This window comes from Bos indicus, chromosome X (assembly GCF_029378745.1).
Source record: "Bos indicus isolate NIAB-ARS_2022 breed Sahiwal x Tharparkar chromosome X, NIAB-ARS_B.indTharparkar_mat_pri_1.0, whole genome shotgun sequence".
NCBI classification, from domain to species: Eukaryota; Metazoa; Chordata; class Mammalia; order Artiodactyla; family Bovidae; genus Bos; species Bos indicus.
Genome location: NC_091789.1, coordinates 91,730,636 through 91,754,600, shown reverse-complemented (window position 1 = coordinate 91,754,600; position 23,965 = coordinate 91,730,636). Strand labels below are relative to the sequence as shown.

The window sequence follows — 23,965 nt, the reverse complement described above, 5'->3', positions numbered from 1 at the left end:
AAGAGTCTTTTCCATCACCACAGTTCTAAAGCATCAATTCTTCAGCACTCAGCCTTCTTTTTGGTCCAACTCTCATATATGTTGGAGAAGGAAATGGCAACCCACTCCAGTACTCTTGCCTGGAAAATCCCATGGATGGAAGAGCCTGGTAGGCTACAGTCCATGGGGTTGCAAAGAGTTGGAAATAACTGAGCGACTTCACTTTTGCTTTCTCACATCCATACATGAATACTGGTGGTATAACTTAATGATTAAGAGAACAGGCTCTGGAGTAAGACTTACAATCTATGTGACCTTGGATAAGTTATTTAAATTTTTTCCACTTAATAATAGTGAAGTGAAAGTCATTCAGTTGTGTGGTACTCTTTGTGACAACATGGACTATACAGTCCATGGAATTCTCCAGGCCAAAATACTGGAGTGGGTAGCCTTTCCCTTCTCCAGGGGATCTTCCCAACCCAAGGATTGAAGCCAGGTCTCCTGCATTGCAGGCAGATTCTTTACCAGCTGAGCCACAAAGTAACAATGTTATTTGTTCCAAATTCCCAATTACATTATTTTTCTTTACTCAGTTATAAGTATATATCAATTGCAATAATCATTTCTCAAAAGTGCATTCCTCCAATTTTGAGTTTTCTATTACTATTTACTTCGTAATTATTTACACTATTCCCTTGAGTATTCTCCTAAGATGCTAATATTGCCATATAATACTGTAAATGTTTGTATGTCTAAAATTGTGTTTTGCTCTGACAGAAGAATGGTATTGAGCGTGTTTTAAATTCTTAAATCTCAATCCCTTTATCTCAATAATTTTTAGATGTTTTTTGTCTAATATGGTTTTTAATTGTTGCAAATAAGTCTAGTGCCATTGTGATCCCTTTCCATTGTAAATAGCATGTTGTTTCTGCTTGGGAGCATTTTTTTACAACTATTCTTTTACTGGAAGCTTTTCATGTGATATTATTTTTATGTATTTATTTATTTTTAAAATTTGGTTGCACTGGGGCTTAGTTGTGGCACCTGATATCTTCAGTATTAGTTGTAGCATTCAGGATCTTTAGTTGCAGCATGCAAACTCTTAGTTCCAGCATGTGGGATCTAGTTCTCTGACCAGGGATCCAACCCAGGCTCCCTGCATCAGGAGCATGGAGTCTTAGTCAATAGACCACCAGGGAAGTCCCCCCTGGCAGCATTTTAAGGTTTCTTTTTACCCTTTAAATTCAGTGCCAAACCAGATTTGGGGTTGATTTGGTTCCTCTGGGAGTGAAGGATTGCAAGGATTTTTGTCGGGGAGGATCGTGGAGTTAAAGTCCAATAAGATTAGCTGGAAAAGGTCAGTTTTCATTCCAATCCCAAAGAAAGGCAATGCCTAAGAATCCTCAAACTACCGCACAATTACAGTCATCTCACACGTTAGCAAAGTAATACTCAAAATCCTCCAAGCCAGGCTTCAACAGTACGTGAACCGAGAACTTCCAGTTGTTCGAGCTGGATTTAGAAAAGGCAGAGGAACCAGAGATCAAATTGCCAACATCCATTCGATCATTGAAAAAGTGAGAGTTCCAGAAAAACATCTGCTTCTGCTTCATTGACTATGCCAAAGCCTTTGACTGTGTGGATCACCACAAACTGCGGAAAATTCGTAAAGAGATGGGAATACCAGACCACCTGACCTGCCTCTTGAGAAATCTGTATGCAGGTCAAGAAGCAACAGTTAGAACTGGACGTGGAACAGCAGACTGGTTCCAAATCGGGAAGGGAGTACGTCAAGGCTGTATATTGTCACCCTGCTTATTTAACTTAAATGCAGAGTACATCATGCAAAATGCTGGGCTGGAGGAAGCCCAAGCTGGAATCAAGATTGCCAGGAGAAATATCCATAACTTCAGATATGCAGATGACGCCACCCTTATGGCAGAAAGTGAAAGAGAACTAAAGAGCCTCTTGATGAAAGTGAAAGAGGAGAATGAGAAAGTTGGCTTAAAATTCAACGTTCAGAAAACTAAGATCATGGCATCTGGTCCCATCACTTCATGGCAAATAGATGGGGAAACAATGGAAACAGTGACAGGCTTTATTTTGGGGGGCTCCAAAATCACTGCAGATGGTGACTGCAGCCATGAAATTAAAAGACGCTTGCTCCTTGTGATAGCTTATGGTGAACAATGTCCAATTCGTGATCTCCGAAGAAGATTTAACTTTGGGACCAGGAACCAGGCTTGATCACTTAAGAGCTTTTGTGTAGCAGAGTTTTATTAAAGTAAGAAAAGGGACAGAGAAAGCTTCTGACATAGATATCAGAAGGGGGATGGAGAATGCCACCCCCTCGCAGGTGTTAGCAAGGGAGTTATATAGTTTTTAATTAATTATTACAATAAATCAAAAGAATGTCTCAAGTCTGTGAAAATTTTACCAGACCCAGTCCCATAATTTACAGGTTTTCAGGAAGGAGAAACTGTCCTCAGTCAGGATACACTGCTGTTGTATAATCACTAGTACAGAGTTCAAACTGAGCTGTTTGTGGTGTAATCATCAGTTTCAGACTTAAAGAAAAAATGTATTATGTCACTAAGACTAAGGAATGTAGAGAAAAAAAGATGTTTGTCCTTTCCTCCTCCTTGAGAATTCCAGAGCCCTATCTCCGCTTTGAGAGCCCCAGGCCCCTTTCTCCTCCTTGGGGACCCCAGACTTCTTATCAATCTGCCTAGGAATTGACTCTCTCACTCGAAAGAAAAGCTATGACCAACCTAGACAGCATATTAAAAAGCAGAGACATTACTTTGCCAACAAAGGTCCGTCTAGTCAAGGCTATGGTTTTTCCAGTAGTCATGTATGGATGTGAGAGTTGGACTATAAAGTAAGCTAAGCACTGAAGAATTGATGCTTTTTGAACTTTGGTGTTGGAGAAGACTCTTAAGTGTCCCTTGAACAGCCAGGAGATCCAACCAGTCCATCCTAAAGGAAATCAGTCCTGAATATTCGTTGGAAGGACTGATACTAAAGCTGAAACTCCAATACTTTGGCCACCTGATGGGAAGAACTGACTCATGTGAAAAGACCCTAATGCTGGGACGTGGGGTAGCTCCTCTCAGCTGCACTTCTGTGCCCCTTGCACTGCAAGGAGATCCAACCAGTCCATCCTAAAGGAAATCAGTCCTGGGTGTTCATTGGTAGGACTGATGTTGAAGCTGAAACTCCAATACTTTGGCCACCTGATGCGAAGAACTGACTCATTTGAAAAGACTGTGATGCTGGGAAAGATTGAGGGGAGGAGGAGAAGGGGACGAGAGAGGATGAGATGGTTGAATGGCATCACCGACTCAATGGACATAAGTTTGAGTAAACTCCGGGAGTTGGTGATGGACAGGGAGGCCTGGCATGCTGCAGTCCATGAGGTCACAAAGAGTCGGACATGACTGAGCGACTGAACTGAAGATTAGATAATTTGGGGCCTATAGATTGCATTCATGTTGAATCAGTGAGTGATAATCTTGGGAAATCCTTGAAGAAACATAATTAGATATATGTGGGTAAGTAATTGGGACCTCTGTAGAAATTCTTGAGGTTTTATAAGAGTTGGAGATCTGAAGTCATTGATCAGTCCATGAGAGTTACTGATTGGGACACTGAGGTGGTAAAAGATTCATTGCAAGCCTTGGATTTCAGGTCTTTGGGGGTCAGTTTTAGCAACCCTATAGGAGTCATTGATTGGGACCTATGAACATTGGTAATTGCAGGACCTTTGATTTAGTATGTGATGGTCTATTTTGAGGGGTTTATGAGTGTCACTGACTCTATATATGGGCTGTGAGTTATGGAGTCCTACAGGAAGTCAGGTTGGACCCATTGAACAGATTAATAGTTGATTTTCTATTGAGGTTGTGTTGCCTGTGTTGGTGATTATTTGAAGAGCCTAAGGAAACCAGTTGATGGCACCATCTGGGACACAGTTTTTGTCAAGCATTGTAGGTTACCAATTTAGGAGCCTGTGCAGACTTGTTGACTTTCAGGGCCAGATGGGAATTGGGGGAGAGGGTACAAAGAGTTTATGTTTCCATCTTTGGCAAAAGAGAGTGGGCTCTATAAATTTCCCAGAATGTACACTGAATTATACAAAATATTGGTTTATGCATATGTGATATGGTCACCCTTCAACCAGAGCACTTTAAAGGCAGCAAGAAACAGAAATAATGTTTACTGTGCTTCTTCCACATATAGAATACCATATGGCCCAGTAGTTAAAGAAAATGTACTTTGGAGTTAGGCAGACCTGGGTTTGAATCCCTGTCCTTCCCCTAATCTAAGTAATCTTGGCGTAATTTTTTTTTATATATAGCTGCACCATGTGGCTTGTGGGATCTTAGTTCCCTGACCAGGGGCAAATTTCTTAATAGTTACAAACAGCTCTATCTGATGGTAAAGAGAATAATAGGAAAAAAGTAAAACGTAGTTCATATGATGAGTTTGAAAATTAAATTAAGTACTAACAAAACATTCCTTGCACCTTATAATAACAGCAATATTTAATATCAATGGGATGTTTTCCCAGTGCCAAATAAGAGTGAGTGCTTTTGAAGTATCATGTCATTTAACTCTAATAGCCCTGTGAGATGGGTGTTTTCATCCTCAGTTTTAAAGTGAAAAAACTCAGACTAAAGTGACTTCCCTAGATTCTAGCTAGAATGCAAAAGAGCTGGAATTAAAACTCTCATTCATTTTACATGAGTTTTGTCCGCATTCTATGTAGGTGTTGGTTACTGAACTTTCCCACACTATCCAGTGTTAACTATTCTTTGGTGTCCCCAGGAAACGTTTGTGGGTTGAATGCTGAATGCTGAATGATTGACCACATGGACACTGCCTTTCCAGATTTTTTGAAGTCTCTGCGGAGCCCTTGGGCCAGACCCCATAGAGAAGGCTGCAGGATCTTCCTTCCAGCCCCAGAAGCTCACACTGAGTCCACGGACCAGCCTGGCCTCAGGGTCTCAAGAAGAGCAGCGTTGTGAGCAAGAGAGCCCAAGGGTTGAGGAAGATGCCAGCCATCCAGAGCTATCCCCAGTGGTCCCCAGACCTGGCTGCAGAGGGACAAGGCAGCATGTGTGAGGTGAGGAGGGAGAGGGCTTCAGGGGCAGGAGTTCATCCAGTGAGGAGATGGCTCTGACCTGTTGCTAGGGACTTAGGGCGGGGACAGGAGGGGCAAATTCCAGACTTGCTGCCACTGAAATGAATCACCATCCCCCTGCTGAGGGTGAGCACCACATGGCTGGTGTCCCACATCCAGATCACTTCCTATTTCAGTGGAAAATATGATGCAGCCGATGGAGGAAAGGTGGGATGGAAGGTCAGCCGCACTGCCTGGGGGAAGGGGAAGCAGCTCCCTGTAGAGTGTCTGTGGGTAAGATCCAGCTAGAAGTGACCACTGGCCCCAGCCATGGAGACACTGTCCCTGATGCCCAGCATATTCCCTCCACTACCCACTGGCTCTGTGCACGCACTCAGCTGATCCTTGGGGATTTGCTGATTCCACCTCTATCCTGATCTAGGGAGAAAAGTCCCCTTTTTTGGAGCTTAGAGGATGGCAGGGTAGTAGGGTGAGCACAGTCTCTAGGGCCCTTCTAGTTCTTCCTACTCCTCTCAAAGATTAATAAAGTGGCCTGGGAAGGTACATGACTTGCCCAGGCCCCTGGGGTTTTGAGTGACAGCAGTGGACTGGAGCCAGGTCTCCTGACTGTGTCCTCCACCCTCCCCACACTCCAGCCAAGACCAGGTTTCCCACTAAAAGTTCCTGGAAATTGTGTAAACAGAAGAAGACAAGGGAGCCAGACCCTGCCCCACAGCTCCCTCCTTCCAACTGTCCTGAGTCTACTGTCAACTCTGGGGACAGGCTGGTTGTCACAGGGGCTCAGGATCATGTGGTCATTAGAATAACATTAAGCTTTTAAAACTTATTTTGATATTTATTATTTAATAATTTCATTATTTAGAATATGCAGGTAAGCAAATAGAAGAAAATAAAACATTACTTATAATTTCAGCATTAGTCAAAGTTAACCATTGTTACCATTTAGCTTATTTCCTTACAGTTTTTTCCCTTTGTACATGCATGTATGTGAGTATGTGGATATACACATGTGGGGCTGAGAGTGTACATACATACCACACACATATACATGATACAGCTCAAGTTTAAAAATGAAATTGTAGTATTTGGTTGTTTCCTTTTTAACTTGGCTGCTGCTGCTGCTGCTAAGTCACTTCGGTCGTGTCCGACTCTGTGCGACCCCATAGACGGCAGCCCACCAGGCTCCCCCATCCCTGGGATTCTCCAGGCAAGAACACTGGAGTGGGTTGCCATTTCCTTCTCCAATGCATGAAAGTGAAAATGAAGTCACTCAGTCGTGTCCAACTCTTAGTGACCCCATGGACTGCAGCCCACCAGGCTCCTCCATCCATGGGATTTTCCAGGCAAGAGTACTGGAGTGAGTTGCCATTGCCTTGCACTTCAGTATAATTTTCTAGACAGTAAATATTTTTCTTCACATGATACATAACATAGTAGCTTTTTTTCCTTTGGATAAACTATCATTTAACCAGTCCACTGTATGTGAACTTAGGGCATTCGAGGTTTTCTATTGTGATGAAAACTGCTATGGTGAAATTCTTACATTTAAATCTTTTTGCCTAAGTCACTGAAGTTATATTTTGAGTAAAAGGTATAGGGACATTTAATGATAGACAAACTGCTGCCTAACAGTAGGGCACTTCCACTCTGGAAAACTGTCCTTGTCTGGTTTCTGCTCCATCAGATCAGTCACAGACCCACAAGTTGGGGTCACAGCAATGTGGTCCTCCCCACTCCTTCTGCACATGGCCCCTTGCCCAGCCAATGTGTGGGAATTTCTGGATGAATGATTCTGGTCTCTGCAAGGCACAAGACTCATGTCTTCCTTCCCAATCATAGACTTATTTTTTAATTTAATTTATATTTTTAACACCAAAAGCATTTTTGCATTGGGATATAACCAATTAACAATGTTGTGGTAGTTTCAGGTGAGCAGTGAAGGGACTCAGCCATACATATACATATATCCATTCTCTCCCAAACCACCCTCCCATCCAGGCTGCCACATAACGTTGAGCAGAGTTCCCTGTGATACATAGTAGGTTTTTGTTGCCAACCATAGATTTATGCCCCCTTTTCAAGAAGAAATGGAAATGACAAAGACCCTGGTGAATGTTATTTATTCACGTATTTATTTGTTAAGTTCTTAGTTTTTTCATTAGATGTCAAGAAGCAGGAAATGGGCAGATACCACGGAACCAATAAAAATGTCCCTGGAGGTAAGGAACAGACAGTTGGGCTAAGAAATAGTGACTGAAGCTGAAAAACAGGAAGAGGGGTCAGTAAAAGAAAGAGAGATAGGGAATAGCCACAGGGAACATCTAGAGGGACCATGGTGCACATACTCCAGACAGAAGGTAGCCAAGGGGCACAGGAGACAGGTGGGAGTGCAGTGGAACAAACAGAGGCAATGGAAAAACAAGAGCCAGAGGCCAGAGAGCAGCAAAGAGACCGAGAAATAGTAGTCTAAGCTGGAGAAGTGGTAATAATGGGGAGCACACAAGAGCCAGAAGGTATGAGAACAATCGGAAAGATTTCAAAATAGGAGGAGAAACCAGGAGATAGAGGAATCAGATAGCAGCCAGAGGGAACAGAGACCAGCCAGAGGGATGAGGAAACAAAAGACTCAGCTAGATGGAAAAAACCAAAAGGTTTGGTGTGTTGGGTAAGAGCCTGCCAGATAAGCCACTTCAAAGATACCAGGGGTCAGACGGAAAATCTGAGAGGGTGGGGAAAGGCACAGGTACCGGGGGTCAGGAAATGGGGAGAGATGGGAAAGACGAGCCTGGGAGTAGGCAGCAGCTGGACGAAGCTGGTACCAGCTGCTGAAGCTATAGAACAGGTTGGAGGAGCAGGGAAGTGACAGACCCACGGGACAGTTGGAGAGACAGAAAGGGGCCTCCAAAGCTGAGGAGTAGCTAAGGGCACCAGGGGCACCAAGGAATAGTCGCTGAGGCTGGGGAACAGCAAAGCTGTGCTGGGTGTGCTCTAGAAGTTCTGGGGCCTAACCAGAGGACTAGGGAACAGAACAGTGGGCATCAAAAGTGTATCTGGTATTGGATAGTAGCCCAACTTACTAGCGAACAACTAGAGGAACTAGAGAAGAGCTGGAAGGCATAGTATCCATTCCCAAAGCCAGAGGCCCCATGTAGTGGGCACTGGGGTTAATAGAGAGTTGCCGGAGCCAGAAGACATCCAGAGTTCCAGAGGGATAGGGCAACAGTGGCTTCCTGGGATGTGGGGCTTCAGTGCTAAAACAGGGAAAGTCCTGGGCATACTGGGACAGTTGTTCACCTTGCCTAAGAAACAGTCAAAGGAACCGAAGGTCAGACATAATGCAAGTGATGGAGAAGATGAAAGTACAGTGTCACAGAGCACACAGAAGTAGTATACACTGATGATCAAGAGCCTAGACTAGGAGCCAGGTAGACCAGTGCTCCACATAGTGTGGTCCATGGACCAGACACAGGAGCATCAGATGAGAGCATATTAGAAATGCATTCCAGGACAGCCTAAGGGACAGGAAAGAATTGAGTCTAGAGAGAAGTCAGAAAACTCAAAGGGCAGTCAGTCTGTATCAACTAGAAGAAATGAGAAAGCCTCATCAGGACTAGGGAGTAGTCAGATGGACTGGGCACAACCATAATGGTGCCACAGACTAAGGATCAGCTAGAGGGACAGCTGCCAAAGGGAACACAGGACAGTCAGGGGCACCAGGGATCAGTCGGAGGGAAGAAGAAATAGGAGGCATGGAACAATGAAACAAGGGACCATCAGAGGAAGCAATAAACAGAGGCATCAGGAAAGAGACCAGAGGACACTCAGAAATAACAAGAAACGTTTAGAGGGAACAGTAAACAGGGACCAAGGAAGAGTCAGAATGGGGACCATGCAGAGGAAACAAGAACCAGTAGAAGGAGTAGGAGAAGTCAGGGGACAGGAGTGGGCAGGGTAAGCAGGGAAAGACGGAGTGGGGAGTACACAGAGAACAATCTGATGAGAAGGGAAACAGCCAGAGGGAGCAGGAAAGACCAGGGCACCCCCAGCTAAGTAGGAACATGCAGAGAGGTTGGGTATCTAGCTCTGAGTAAGGGCAGAGTGAACTACATTGCACACTTTCAGGCAGCCTAGTAAGTGGCCTGAGAACACGTCTGCTAGGCTGGGATAGGGTTTAGAAGGGCAGGATCATCTCACAGGAGGTGACAGAGAAGTGTGCTGGGGCAGGAGTGAGAGCAGCCCTGAAGCTGGAGGACTGAGCCCCAGCAGGCTGACTGCAGGGTGGGACAGAGCAGATGGCCAGGGACAAAATGGGCAGTGAGTGACAGATCCTGGCAGCATAGCGTGCCCCAGGGCTGAGAGTGCAGAGAGTTCTGGGACACAGATGACCCTGAAGGGAGACACTGCTGTGTGGTTCACTGGCGAGCCATCAGGGGCTTAGCAGGGATCCTCACATAGGATGAGGAAGTCCCTGTAGGGGTTCTGATGGTGGCAGAGACACAGGCCATCCTCCATGGTGGAAATGGGCCAGAAAACCATACCTTTTCATATGTGGCTGGTGAGGCTAGAATCTGGATGGGTCTGTATTAGCAACTTTGTATCCTAATTGCTAGCTCCAAAACCCCCTGTCCATCACCTCACATAACCCCTCCCAACCAGGGTAGAGTCCAAAAAAGTGTCTTATTTTGGTGGGAAAAGGGATGGAAGTGGGGCATCTGTGCCTGGCAAGATCTTTGTACACTTTCCCTGTGTGAATCCAAGGGAGGGAGAGACAGGTGAAGATGGTCTTTTTGTCTGCCAGCTTGGGCTGTCAGAGTTGTTAAAATGTTTCACAATGTTTGAAAAAGAATACATATATGTATATATAATACATACATATATATGAATATATATATATGTTTGCTGTATACCTGAAACTAACACAACATTGTAAATTAACTATCATTCAATGAAAAAGTTTTTTAAAAAAATGTTTAACAATGCCAAATGGTAGAATATTTAAAATTTTCCACACTAGTTGGCAAGTAGCCACCCCTCCCCCACATCTGAGGCTCCTCCCCTGTGTCACCTACACACCTCCCAGTCTGTCCTGGCTCAGGTCACAGGCAAGAGAACAAGGATCAGGAGGGTGGGCAGGCAGAATGAGAGCTTCCCTCCAGCCTGACCCTGGGACTTCCCCTGGGTAAGTGCCCTTGGGCAGTGAGGGAGAGCAGGTCAGGTGTGTGGCTAGAGGCTGCGGTGGAGTTCCTCCTCTTGGCAACCTTTGAGGCTGTGCTCAGGAGAACTGGTGGGTGGAGAAGTGCTGGGCATGGTCCAGTGCTTGTGGATCTGCCTCTGGAGCTGCTGGTGGTGGAGCAGGTACTGTGAGTTCTGTGCCTGCTCTGTGTCCCTGCACACTTACTAATAAGGGCCCCCAAAGAACAAAGGGTCTTTCAATGAATAAAGGCTCCTCATTTCCTCATAGCTGAATCACTAGATCTTGTCTTGATACTTAGTGCATTTTCTGTCCTGTTTAGGAACTCCTTGCCTTAAACGAATGTTCACCTATGTTTTCTCCTGAGTTTTAAAGCATTGATCATTTTGAAACTCTTGATTCTTTTGCCTTTCACCCCAAATCACTACCTGTTAACATTTTGCCACATTTGCTTTCTCTTCTCAATTAATGTATTTATGTGTATGATGTTGTTCAATCACTAAGTTGTGTCTGACTCTTTGCGACCCCATGAACACAAAGGCTCCTCTGTCCACTATCTTCAGTAGTTTGCTCAGATTCATGTCCGTTGAGTCAGTGATGCTATCTAACCATCTCATCCTCTGTAACCCCCTTCTACTTTTGCCTTCAGTCTTTCCCAGCATCAGAGTCTTTTCCAATGAGTCGGCTCTTCACATCAGGTGTCCAAAATATTGGAGCTTCAGCTTAGGCATCAGTCCTTCTAATGAATATTCAGGGTTGATTTCCTTTAGGATTGATTTCTCTCCTTGTAGTCCAAGGGATCTCAAGAATCTTCTCCAGTACCACAGTTTGAAAGCATCAATTCTCTACTAACATACCATTTGTAAATAGTTTCCCCAATTGTCACAATACGTCCTTTTTGGCATTTCTGCCCGATTTAGGATCCAGTCCAGGCACATGTATTGTGTTAGTTCTCATGTCCCTTTAGCCTTTCTGAAAGAGTTCTAGCCCTTCCTTGACTTTCATGACACTCATCATTTGGAAGAATGTCCCTCAATTTGGGTTTGTTTCTTGCTTCCTCATAATTAGATTCAGGGTATTCATTTTTGTCAGGAATATCACAGAAATGATGCTGTGTTCTCAGTGTGTCATATCAGCAAGCATTCAATATTAATTTGTCCTTTATTGATAATGTTAACTTTGATCACCTGGCTAAGATGTTGCCGGTCAGGTACTATATAAAGTTACTATCTTTCTCTTTGTAATGAATAACTATTGGGTTGGCCAAAAAGTTCGTTTGAGTTTTTCTGTAACATTTTGTGGAAAACCCTGAATGAACTTTTTGGCCAACCCAGTATTTTGTGGGAAAATACTTTGGGACTATGTGAATATCCTGCTTCTCATGCTTTTGTCCATTGATTATAGCATCAAGCAACGATTCTTGCCTGTAGCAATTAATAACTGTGTTGTTTTCCTAATGGTGTTTTTCTGATTCCATCATTTCTTCTATATTGATTAGTTGGCAGTCTCATATAAGGAAGAACATTCCTTGCTCTGAGTGCTGAAAGGATGATTATATGCGAGGCACAATGAGTACACCTTGATTTACCATTTGTCACTAATAGGAACTAGAACTTCTTGGAGAAATGACTTACTCCAGGGTTAGAACAGAGAAAAGTACAAAATGATTATAGAAGAACTCATTATGCTGGGAAGTAATGAAGCACTCAAAAGATGGGAACATGTCAGAATGACAAAGGAGCCACTTTTAAGGATCTCCCTCTGGTCAAATCTGGGACAATTTGAGTAGCAAAAGAAATCATAATAGTAATAGATTATTATCTACTGAATAAAGTAGAAAGTGACCAGTCCCTATAATAGGTAGGTAGGTACACAGGTAGGCAGATAAACAGGAAAGAAGTGAACGCTCCTTTTGCTTTTTTGTTTGTTTGTTTTTGTTTTTGGCTGTGCTGCACAACTTGCAGGATCTCAGTCTGACCCGGGACTGAACCCGGGCCACAGCAGTGAAAGCCTGGAATCCTAACCATTAGACCACCAGGGAACCCCTGTGAAGGCTCCTTTTTAATAACATCTTGATCTTTTTTGCTGTGCTCCTACTCCAGTCTTTCTGAGGGTAATTTAGTAGTTTGTTAAAACTTTCTATTTGGAAATAATTATAAGTTTACAGGAAGTTGTGAAGATGGTACAGAGAGGTCTCATGTAACCCTTTACCCAGTTTCCCCCAGTGGTTACATCCTGTATCACTAGAGTACAATTATCACAAGCGAGAAACTGACATTTCTGCAGTGTGCTTGTTATTCTCTGACATTTTACACATGTGTAGATTCCTGTGTAATAATCTGGATACAGAATTATTCCATCACTGTATAGGTCTCTACTGGTGTTGACATTTTATCAGTTAGAGTGAAGTGTAGAAAACTTAGTTCCCCTTTAAGTCCCTTTACCCTCACCTGTTACTAATATCTTAAATATTTCCTCTATACATGGAGATGCACATCATAAAAATGTTATACTTTTTGCTTTGACCTTCAAATGTAATTTAGAAAACCCAACAGGAAAAGGAAAGTCTATTGTATTTATTCATATTTTTTCTTTTTCCATTCTTCTTCTTTCCTGATGTTGCAGGACTTCTTTTATCATCTCCTTCCTATTTAAAAAGCTTCCTTTAAGGGTACATCTGCTGCCAACAGATTTTCTTAGTTTTCCTTCATCTGAGAATATCTTGATTTCCCCCTTTGTGTCTTCTTTCTTAGTAACAGCTTTATTGAGATATAATTCACCTACCATACAATTTACTCATTTAAAGTGTCCAATTCAGTGTTTTTTGCATGTTTATGGATATGTGCAACCATCACTAAAATCAATTTTAGAACATTTTCATCACCTCAGATAGAAACCTCATACCCTTTAGCCACCACTCTCCTCCACCTCACCTCCCTGCCTCCTCCAACACTAAGCAATCACTAATATGCTTTCTGTCTCTATAGACTTCACTATTCTGGACATTTCACATTAATTGAATCATATAACATGCGATCTTTGTGTCTGACATCTTTCACTCAGCATAATGTTTTCAAGAAACTCCCTCTGGCCAAGTCTGGGACAATAGCAAAATAAATCATGATAATAATAGGTTACAACCCACTGAATAAAGTAGAAAGTCACCAGTCCATATGATAGCTCATTAGGTATATATGTAAGTAGGCAAATAGGGAAGAAGTGTAGCATGGACATGTAACATGTATCAGTATTCATTCCTTTTCATTCCTGAATAGTATTCCATTGTTCAAGTGTACCGCATTTTGTTTATTCCTTTATCAGCCAATGTACATTTGGATTGTTTCCACCCTTTGGCTGTTATAAGTAATACTGCCTGTAAACATTTTTATGTGGACATATATTTTCATTTATCTCAAGTATACATACACCTAGGAGCAGAATTTCTGTTTAATCATTTGAGGAACTGCCAGACTGTTCTCTAAAGCAGCCACACTAGTTTACATTCCCAGTGTGTGAAGTTTTCAATTTCTCCACATCTTCACCAGCACTTGTTATTATCTGAGTTTTTGGATCTAGCCATCCTAGTGAGTATGAGGTAGTATCTCATTGTAGTTTTGACTTGCATTTCCTTGATAATTAATGATGCTAAGCATCTTTTCATGTATTTATTTGCCATGATATTTCATTTCTTAAGGATAATTTTGCCAGGTATGAAACTCAGAGTGGACAGTTCTTTTCTTTCAGCACTTGAAAAATGTTGTGCCGCCTCTCTCTACCATGGTTTCAGATGCTGTCAATGTATTTTTCCCCTATAGGTAAGGTATCATTTCTCGCTTGCTGACTTCAAGATTCTTTCTATGTCTTTAAGTTTTCTGAAGTGAGACTATAATGTGTCTTGGTATAATTTCTTTGGCTTATCCTTTTGGGGTTTGCTCAGCATCTTGAAACTCTGTTTATATCTTTTACAAAATTTGAGAAATTTTCAGCTATAATTTTTTCAAATACTTTTCAGCCCCATACTTTCTCCTCTCCCCTGGGACTCTGATGACATGAATGCCAGATCTTTTATTATAGTCTCAGATTTCCCTGAGGCTCTGCTCATTTTTTCCCATCAATTTTCTTTTTGTTCTTCAGATTGGATCGTTTCTATTGCTTTATCTAGTTCTCTAATTCTTTCCTCTGTCCTCTCTATTCTGCTGTTGAGCTCATCCACTGAGTATTAAAATTTTAGTTATATTTTTCAGTTCTAAAATTTTCATTCTGTTCTTCTTTATATCCTTTTTTATTATGAGACTATTTTTGCATTTAAATACATTGAAGCGTTTTTATGGTGGCTACTTTACAATTGTGGATAACTCTAACATCTGTGTCATCTCAGTCTTTTCTCATTCCTGTTGAGATTTTCCTGCTTCTTCACATGATGCCTGATTTTCAGTTATGTCCTGGATATTTTGGGAACTCTGAGATTCTGGATACTATTTAAATCCTGTTTTTTAGCAAGCTCCCTCCAATACTGTTCTACCAAAAAAAAAGGAGAATCTCCTTTTTACTGCCAGGTGGAGATGGAAGTTCAGGTCCCTACTTGGCCTCTTTTGACACCCCAGAGGGGACAAGCATCTTGCTGCTGCTGGGTGGATGTGGAATTTCATGCTCCGCACCAGACTATCTCTTTCACCATCCTGGTGGGGAGACAAAAAAGGCACCTCATTACTGGGTTGGGGATAGAAGTTCAGGACCGCCCCCCAAATTTACAGTGGCCTAAATTTACACTTGTCAGAGAGGGGCCTCATTATTCCCAGGCAGGGATGAAAACCAGGACTCCCTGTTTAGCCTTTACTGATGGGAATGGGGATTGGGCAGTAATTATCTAATTTTTTCTCCCTTGTTACATTGCCCCTTTCCTGGTACTTTGGCTAGAGAGAGCAGACTTTCTTGGGGCTATTTTTATCTGCACCATTTGGCATTCTGGATTGCCAAATTCTCCATCACCGAGTCCAAGATACATGGAACAAGAAGAAAACTCAGGGAAATCACCACTGTGTCACTCCTCAGGTTCCAAGGCCCTTAACCAAGGTCTCTCCAACTAACAGTCTTCTTTGTTTAATATGTAATGTCGAGAGATCATAGCTGCACTTAGTACCAGAAATAGGGAGAATTCTGTCTATTCCATTTTGGACCCATTGGTAGTTTTTAACTTAATTTTTAAATAAGTAATACATTCACATGGTTCTCTCCCCCAATCCTACAGATCTCCCTAACCAAAAAACCAGTCTTGATTAGTTGGTGGGCATGTGGTATATGCTTAGTGATTATGCAGATAAAAGCAACTAAGAAAATATCCTTGATATTTTCCCACAAAGAAAGTAGATACTATTATGTTACTGTTAACTTAAAACTTTTTATCATGAAATATTATATACATTTTGAATAATGCTGCTGTAAATACTCTTGGACATGCCTCTTGTTGCACATGAGCAAATATTCCAGTTGAGCATATTTCCATGGATGGAATCACTGTGTCCTTGTGTATGCATGCTTCAACATTACCAGGTGAAGCCAAAATGCTTTCCAGTGTGGTCATACCAACATACGCCTCCATCAGACATATGAGAGTTCTCATTGCACCATGTTTTCTTCAACACTTCATATTGCCAGTCTTTAAAAAACTTTTATTGAGGTGTAGTTGATTTGTAATAAATGTGTTTCAGGTGTACAACATAGTGATTCACAGTTTCTAAAGATTATACTCAATTTATAGTTATTATAAGATATTTACTATATTCCCTGTGCTGTGAAATATATCCTTGTTGCTTATTTATTTTATACATAGTAGTTTGTACCTCTTAATCCCCGCCCATTACTTTGCCCCTCCTCACTTCTCTCTCCCCACCAGTAACCACTAGTTTGTTCTCTATGTTTGTGAGTCTGTTTCTGTTTTTGTTATATTCACCAGTTTGTTTTATTTTTTAGATTCCACATATAAGTGATATCATACAGCATTTGGCTTTCTCTGTCTGACTTACTTCACTTAGCCTAATACCCTCCAAGTCCATCCATGTTGTTGCAAATGGCAGAATTCCACTCTTTTTTATGGCTGAGTAGTATTCCATTGTGTATATATATACTACATCTTCTTTATCCATTCCTCTGCAGATGGACACTTGGGTTGCCTCTATGCCTTGGATATTGTAAATAGTGCTGCTATGAACAAATTAGTGTGTTCATTTTCTTTGGATATATACCCAGGAGTGGAACTGCTGAATCATTTGGTAGTTCTGTTTTTAGTTCTTTCAGGAACTGTTTTCCACAGTGGCTGTACCAGTTAACCTTCTCAACAACTGTGTATAAGGGTACTTTTTCTCCACATCCTTGATATTGCCAGTCTTCTTCATTTAAGACATTGTAGAAGTTGTGTAATGGTAACTCATTACCTGAATGTCCATTCTCTGGTTACTAAGGAGATTGAACTCTTTTTGTGTTTATTAATGCCTTGCATTTCCTCGTTCATAAAATGCTTGTTTGAATCTTTTGCCCACTTTTCTACTAGGTGGCCTCTTTTTTTTTTTTAAATTGGTTTCTAAGAGTTCTTTACATTTCTCTAGATAGGAGCCCTTTGTCAGCAATATTTACTGGAAATATCTTCTATTTGTTGGATTTTCTTTTTTTTCTCTTATGCTCTTTTTTAAAACTAGAAATTTTAAACTTTATTGTAGACAGATATCAATCTTTTCTTTATGGTTAGTGTTTTTTGCATCCTGTTTGAGAATTATTTTCACAATCCAAGATCATAAAGATATTCATCTATACTATGTTTTTTTCCTGTTACCTATTAAAGGTTTTATTGTTTTGCTTTTCCCCTCAATACATTTCTTTGAAATGCCTTTTAGACCCCTTTGTATCTTCTTATGTTGGTTGTCCAAGTTTTTTTTTTTCAAGTTGTTTTTTATTTTAGTCAATTCTATATTGCCATTGGCTGGCACATAATCAACCAGTAAATGTATTATATATATAGTCCCTACATTAACTTGAAGACTTAAAGGGAGCCTATTTTAATCCTTATTTTTGAAAAAACAGGGACTAAATGAGTAAATGAATGAATGTAATACATAGCAAATGTCAAGATACTTTAGTGTGTTTTTCTCTCACAAAATAAAATGCAAAACTGCTGAGTGAAAAGCCTACATGATACATTATGGTAAAAATCATTAAAAACAACTAACTTCCTAGTCCTCTTCCCTCCATCGCCCAGTTCTCACCATGTCATCTTGAATGGGATTGTATTTTTACAGGTGTCATTCGAGGATGTCACCGTGGACTTCAGCCAGGAGGAGTGGCAGCACTTGGACCCTGTTCAGCAGCGCCTGTACTGGGATGTGACACTGGAGACCTACAGCCACCTGTGCGCAGTGGGTAAGCACAGCTGCCCTGTGCACTTCCTGGGGGCCTCAGAGAGGCTGCCTCCATTCTCTGCTGCTGAAAACTCTGGGGCATCTAAAGTGTGGAACGGTGTCATCTTTGATTTGTCTGAGATTCTTCAGTCCTTTTACACTTCTGTGATTATTACTCTATTCCCAGGGAATGGGATTACTTTCCTGAATTAACAAATAGAAATGTGGTTGAAAGGCCTAGAAACCCAGTTAATGGGACCCAATCCTGTATCATGTCCTGTTCACAGGTTACCAAGTTCCCAAACCAGAGGTCATCTTCAGACTGGAGCAAGGAGAGGGGTCATGGACATTGGACAAAGAAACTCCACATCACAGCTGCTCAGGTGAGTGAGTGTAACCTGAGAAAATGGGGGATGTGGAGTAGATCTGATTTTCTAGGAGAGGCTGATACCTTGGAAAGGCTCTGAAGATAACCTGTCTTGAAGGCTCTAAACTTTTGCAGTCACTTGGAAGAGTTGACAGAAGCCCCTTTAATACCCGAGGGCCAAGTATGACCCAAGTATGACCCTCGCCAATATCCACTGTCTTCTTTGCTTTTTGATAAAAGAGCTGTCTCTAACCTCTGTACCCTCTGTACCAGCACATATATAGCACCGTATCTTATTGAAGTGGGTTGCCATTTCCTTCTCTGGGGGATCTTCCCGACCCAGGGATTGAACCTGTGTCTCTTATGTCTCCTGCACTGCAGGTGGATTCTTTATCACTAGTGCTACCTGGGAAACTATTTTACCTGGAAACTTTTATTCTTCCTACTCCACTCCCACCCTCTTATCTTAGGTTCTTTCCTTGTACATTTAGGTATTTTAATTTTTCTTCCCTTTTATTCTAATTCCTCATATCCATCCCTTATGCCTCCTCCCACTGGTAACAGATCTAAGGTATTTGATCTTTGAATTTGTGTGGTATTCTCTTAAAGCCTAAAGTATGAGTTTACTTGTGGTTGTTGCTCAGCCACTAAGTCGTGTCTAACTCTTTGCGACCCCATAGACTGCAGCATGCCAGGCTCTCCTGTCCTTTACTATCTCCTGGAGTTTGCTCAGATTCATGTCCATTGAGTTGGTGATGCTATCTAACCATCTCATCCTCTGCCACCCCTTTTTCCTTTTGCCTTCAATCTTTTCCAGCATCTGGGTCTTTTATAGTAGAATACTATGCTGCATAGTATTCCACAGTGTGCCAGTACCACATCTTATTGAACCATTCATCCAGTGGTGGAACCTAGGTTTTCATTAACGCCCATCTAAGACAAACAATTCTACAATACATTTCTACACAAATGTTCCTTTATAGAGTGTGAGATTTTCTCAGGGATGTATAGAAAAGAGGGTTTGCCTGAGATCATTGTATATTCTCATCCTGAATGTTTCTCATTTTTTGGCCAACAATGGGTATAAAGTGGAATCTCATTTTTTATTTCTCATTTCTCCAGTATTTAGTTTGAGCATTTCATCACTGACCTGTTGTGGTCTCTTGAGTTTCGCTCCTTTGAGTGACCTTGCTCATCTTCCCCTTGTTTTGATTAAATTTACTCTGGTTCATACTGATTTGCATCCAGTTTTTTTATTTTCCTGCTTTTCCAGGCATTTCCTCATTATCCTCATAAATGAGATTTCCCTATAGACTGTGTACTGTTCACCAGTCTTATATATATGCAAAGATTCATCCATCCTGAAATTCTGATGACTCTGCTTTTGACATCTCAAGTCTTTTTTTCCCTAGTACTTTTTAGCACTATATTTAGCTACTCAGAAAGTTCCCTTGAGATGTTTCTCTTACTATTCAGTATATCAGAAATTGAGATCATTACCTCATATATCAGAAGCCCTTCTCACCTTCCAACTTTTGTCATATTCTGTCAATGTTTCTTAAATCTTTCAGTCATTTTAAATTAATCACTCTGCAGTTCCTATTGCTTTTTCATTTTTGCAAATATCATTTTTAGTTCTCAATCCATCTTCTTAATTCCCATCTTCTTAGTTCTGAAAGGTTGTTGCTTCTTAGTTCTGAAAGGTTGAGCCGTTAAAGATGCCAAGATTCTTGGCCTCCGGAGGAGAGGAATTTGATCCAGGGCCAGTGATGAGGCTTGATCGCTCAGAGCTTTTGTGTGATAAAGTTTTATTAAAGTATAAAAGAGATAGAGACAGCTTCTAGTCTTTAGCCAGAAGTTATATAGCTACTAGCAAAGAGTCGGAACACGACCGAGAGACTGAACTGAACTGAGCAGGCTGCTAATTCGAGAAAGGAAATGTCTCCAAACTCAGAGACTGGCACCAGGCCCCTCACCCACAACATGCATTTTGAGATAATATTGGCACAAGGTGAGTTGTCCTGGGCCATAAAACAATTGACATGAATCTTGAAGAAAGGCAGGTTTCCAAGCAAAGACATAGTCTCATTAACATAGCTTAAGAGAACATTTGCATGAATAAAGCATATTGGTTTGTCAAGTTGGTTCTGAGTCTTAGGCGGAACTGACTTGAAGAAAGACAGAGTCTAGGGTAAATACATTCATTAACATAGCTTAAGAAAAATATTTCCATAAGTTCGTTTGAGAAAAGTTAAGTTCAGGTGGAACCAGGTGTTGTCATGGCAGCACAGAATTTTAAAAGAAACCCCCTTTTAAATTTGCATGTGTGTTAGTCACTCAGTTGTGCCTGACTCTTTGCGACCCCATGGACTGCAGCCCACCAGGCTCCTCTGTCCATGAGATTTTCCAGGCAAGGATACTGGAGTGGGTTGCCATTTCCTTCTCCAGGGGATCTTCCCAACTTAGGGATCGAACCCGGGTCTCCTGCACTGCAGGCAGATTTAAATTTGTATAGAAAGGGGAAAAAAACTTGACACTTGTAGTTTGTTTCCTCTTGCAGCTTAAGACAGAGATAAAAAATGTCTGACACTTGCAGCCTATTTCCTGTTTGGAGACCCCTAGCCTTCCTGCCTGTTACCCTTTCAGTTCCATCCAAAACCAGCTCCATATTTTCTCATGCCTGGATTATAATTTTTCTATTACTGATTATAGTTGCTGATTCCATTCTTTTTATTAGTTCACTTCAAATACTAATGACAGATTTCACTGCCTAAAATGTTTTTATTTATTTTGACATTAGCTTTATGAAAAAAAAAACCCTAGTATTATTCACATATAAGTGTTCATTCAAAAAGACAAAAAACATGGCCATGTATTTCCAATTCAAACGTGTGTCTGAATGTTTTGTATAACGTTTGTGCAACTCCACTTTTAACATGTCTTATGATTCTATGAGGTTTATTTTTGTTAATAATTCTATGAGTTTTGGGGAATTCCCTGACAGTTCAGTGGCTAGGACCCAGTGCTTTCACTGCTGAAGGCCTGATTCCTAGTCAGGGAATAAAAATTCCACAAGCCTCAGAGTGTGGACAAAATAAAATAATAATAATAATAATTCTATGAGTTTTGACAAATGCATACAGTCATGTAACCACCATGATAATCAAGATATAGAACAAAAATTACCTCAGGTCCTTTATTGTGTCACTCCTTCCCACTGCTTACAGACCTGGAAAATACTAATCTCTTTTCTGTCTCTGTAGTTTTGCCTTTTTCAGAATGTCATATAAATGGAATCATACAGTATGAAGCTTTTTGAGCCTGGCTGCTTTTACTTAGCATGATGCTTTCAAAACTTACTCCTACTGTTGTGTTTTCCATAGCTTGATTCCTTTTTATTGCTGAGTAGTATTCCATAGCATGGATGTACCACAGTTCATCCATTCACCAACTGAAGGGTATTTGTCAGTTTGATTATTATGTGTCTTGGTGTGTTCCTCCTTGGGTTTATCCTGCTTGGGATTCTCTGTGCTTCCTGGACTTGGTTAACTATTTCCTTTCCCATGTTAGGGAAGTTTTCAGTTATTATCTCTTCAAATATTTTTGTGGGTTCTTTCTCTCTCTCTTCTTTCTGGGACTCTGTGTTGTGAATGTTGGTGTGTTTAATGTTGTCCCAGAGGTCTCTTAGGCTGTCTTCATTTCTTTTCATTCTTTTTCTGTATTCTTTTTCTATATTTCTATATTTGTGGCAGTGATTTCCATCATTCTGTCTTCCAGCTCACTTATCCATTCTTCTGTCCCAGTTATTCTATATTGATTCCTTCTAGTGTATTGTTCATCTCTGTTTGTTCTTTAGTTCTTCTAGGTCTTTGGTAAACATTTCTTGCATCTTCTCCATTCTTTTTCCAAAATCCTGGATGATCCTGGATCATCTTTACTATCATTATTCTGAATTCGTTTTCTGGAAGGTTGCCTATCTCCACTTTGTTTAGTTGTTTTTCTGGGGTTTTATCTTGTCCCTTCATCTGGGAGATAATCCTCTGCCTTTTCATTTTTGATTAACTTTCTGTGATTGTGGTTTTCATTCTGGAGGCTTCAGTACTGTAGTTCTGTTTCTTCTGTCTGCCTTCCAGTGGATGAGGCTAAGAGGCTTGTGCAAGCTTCCTGATGGGAAGGACTGGTGGTGGGAAAAACTGGGTCTTGCTCTGGTGGGCAGGCTGTGCTCAGTAAAACTTTAATCCGATTGCCTGCTGATGGGTGGGGGCTGTGCTCCCCTCCTGGTAGTTGTTTGGCCTTTGGCGACCCAGCCCTAGAGTCTACAGGCTCTATGGTAGGGTGAATGCCAAACTCCCAAGAGGGTTCACACCAAGGGGCAACTCCCAGGACTGCTACTTCCAGTGCACCCATCCCCATAGAAAGCCACTGCTGACCCACACCTCCAGAGGAGATCCCCCAACACTAGCAGGTATGTCTGGTTCAGTCTCCTGTGGGGTCACTGCTCCTTTCCCCTGAGTCCTGCTGGGTACAGGATTTTGTGTGTGCCTTCCAAGAATGGAGTCTGTTTCCCCCAGTCCTGTGGAAATCCTGTAATCAAATCCCACTGCCCTTCAATGTGGGATTCCCTGGGGATTCCTAGTCCCTTGCCAGATCCCCAGGCTAGAAAGCCTGACCTGGGGCTCAGAACCTTCACAACAGTGGGAGAGCTTCTTTGGTATTGTTCTCCAGTTTTTGAGTTGCTCACTTGGTGGGTATAAGATTTGATTTTTATCATGATTGCAATCCCTCTACCATCTTCTTGTGGCTTCTTTGTTTTTGGACATGGAGTATCTTTTTTGGTGGGTTCCAGTGTCCTCCTGTTGATGATTGTTTAACAGCTAGTTGTGATTTCAGTGCTCTCACAGGAGGAGATGAGTGTACACCCTTCTACTCTGCCATCTTCAATGATCTCAAGGGTATTTGGATAGTTTCCAGTTTGGGTGATAATGAATAAAGGTGCTATAAATATGTTTACATATTTTATGTGATGATGAGATTTCATTCACTTGGGTAAATATCTGAGTCAGATTGCTGGGTTGTATAGTAAGTATATGTTAACTTTATTAAAAACTGCCAAATTGTTTTCCAAAGTGACTCTACAATTTTAAATTCTAACCAGCTATGTATGAGAGTTCTGGTTGATCTACATTCTCACCAGCACTTGGAATTGTCCATTTAAAAAATTTTAGCCATTCTAACAGTAAGATAGTTGTATCTTACTGAGGTTTTAATTAGTATTTCCATAATATCTAATATTTGACATCTATATATCTTCTTTGGTGAAGTGTTTTTATAAATCTTTTGCCTAGTTTCTATAGGAAACATTGTTTTCTTATTGTTGAGTTTTAAAGTTCATTACGTATTCAAGACAAAAGCTATTTATCAGATATGTGTTTTGCAAATTTTTTCTTTTTATTTGCGTATCAATTATCTTTCATGGGGCATTTAAAATTTTAACAAAGTCTAATTTATCTTTTTTTCTTGCTTTTTGGGTTGTGCTTTTGGTATTGCATCTAAGAAATCTTCACCTAATCCAAGGTCACAGAAAAATTAGGTTTTGCATTTAGTTCTATGATTCATTTTGCATTAATTTTTGTATGTGATTTAAAGTATGGATCAAAGTTTTGTGTTTGTTTTTTGTTTTTGCACATAGCTATTCAATCATTTCAGCATCATTTATTTAAAAACCATCCTTTCAACTGAAATGCCTTTGCACTTTTATTGATAATCAGTTGTCATATGTGTGTGGGTCTCTTACTAGACTCTTCATTCTGTTCCACTGAAGTATTCATCTGTATTTACACCATTCCCACACAGTCTTGATTACTGTAGCTATGTAATAAATTTTAAATCATGTA

At 41.0% G+C, this 23,965-nt stretch overlaps 1 protein-coding gene across 8 annotated transcripts in view; it reads left to right on the top strand.

The window, feature by feature from the left end:
- The window catches only part of ZNF41 (zinc finger protein 41), a 46,921-nt gene that overhangs the window by 11,775 nt on the left and 11,181 nt on the right, over window positions 1–23,965 (top strand). For 6 of the 8 annotated variants that reach the window (XM_019955576.2, XM_070784216.1, XM_070784219.1 and 3 more), the window contains 3 exons: window positions 4,873–5,107; window positions 17,606–17,726; window positions 17,992–18,087. In XM_019955576.2, coding sequence (XP_019811135.2) covers window positions 5,036–5,107; window positions 17,606–17,726; window positions 17,992–18,087 — 289 coding nt within the window. In that variant the 5' untranslated portion in view covers window positions 4,873–5,035. Of the gene's footprint in view, window positions 1–4,809; window positions 5,108–17,605; window positions 17,727–17,991; window positions 18,088–23,965 lie in introns of all 8 variants that reach the window. The other 2 variants (XM_070784220.1, XM_070784221.1) reach the window with 1 other exon arrangement.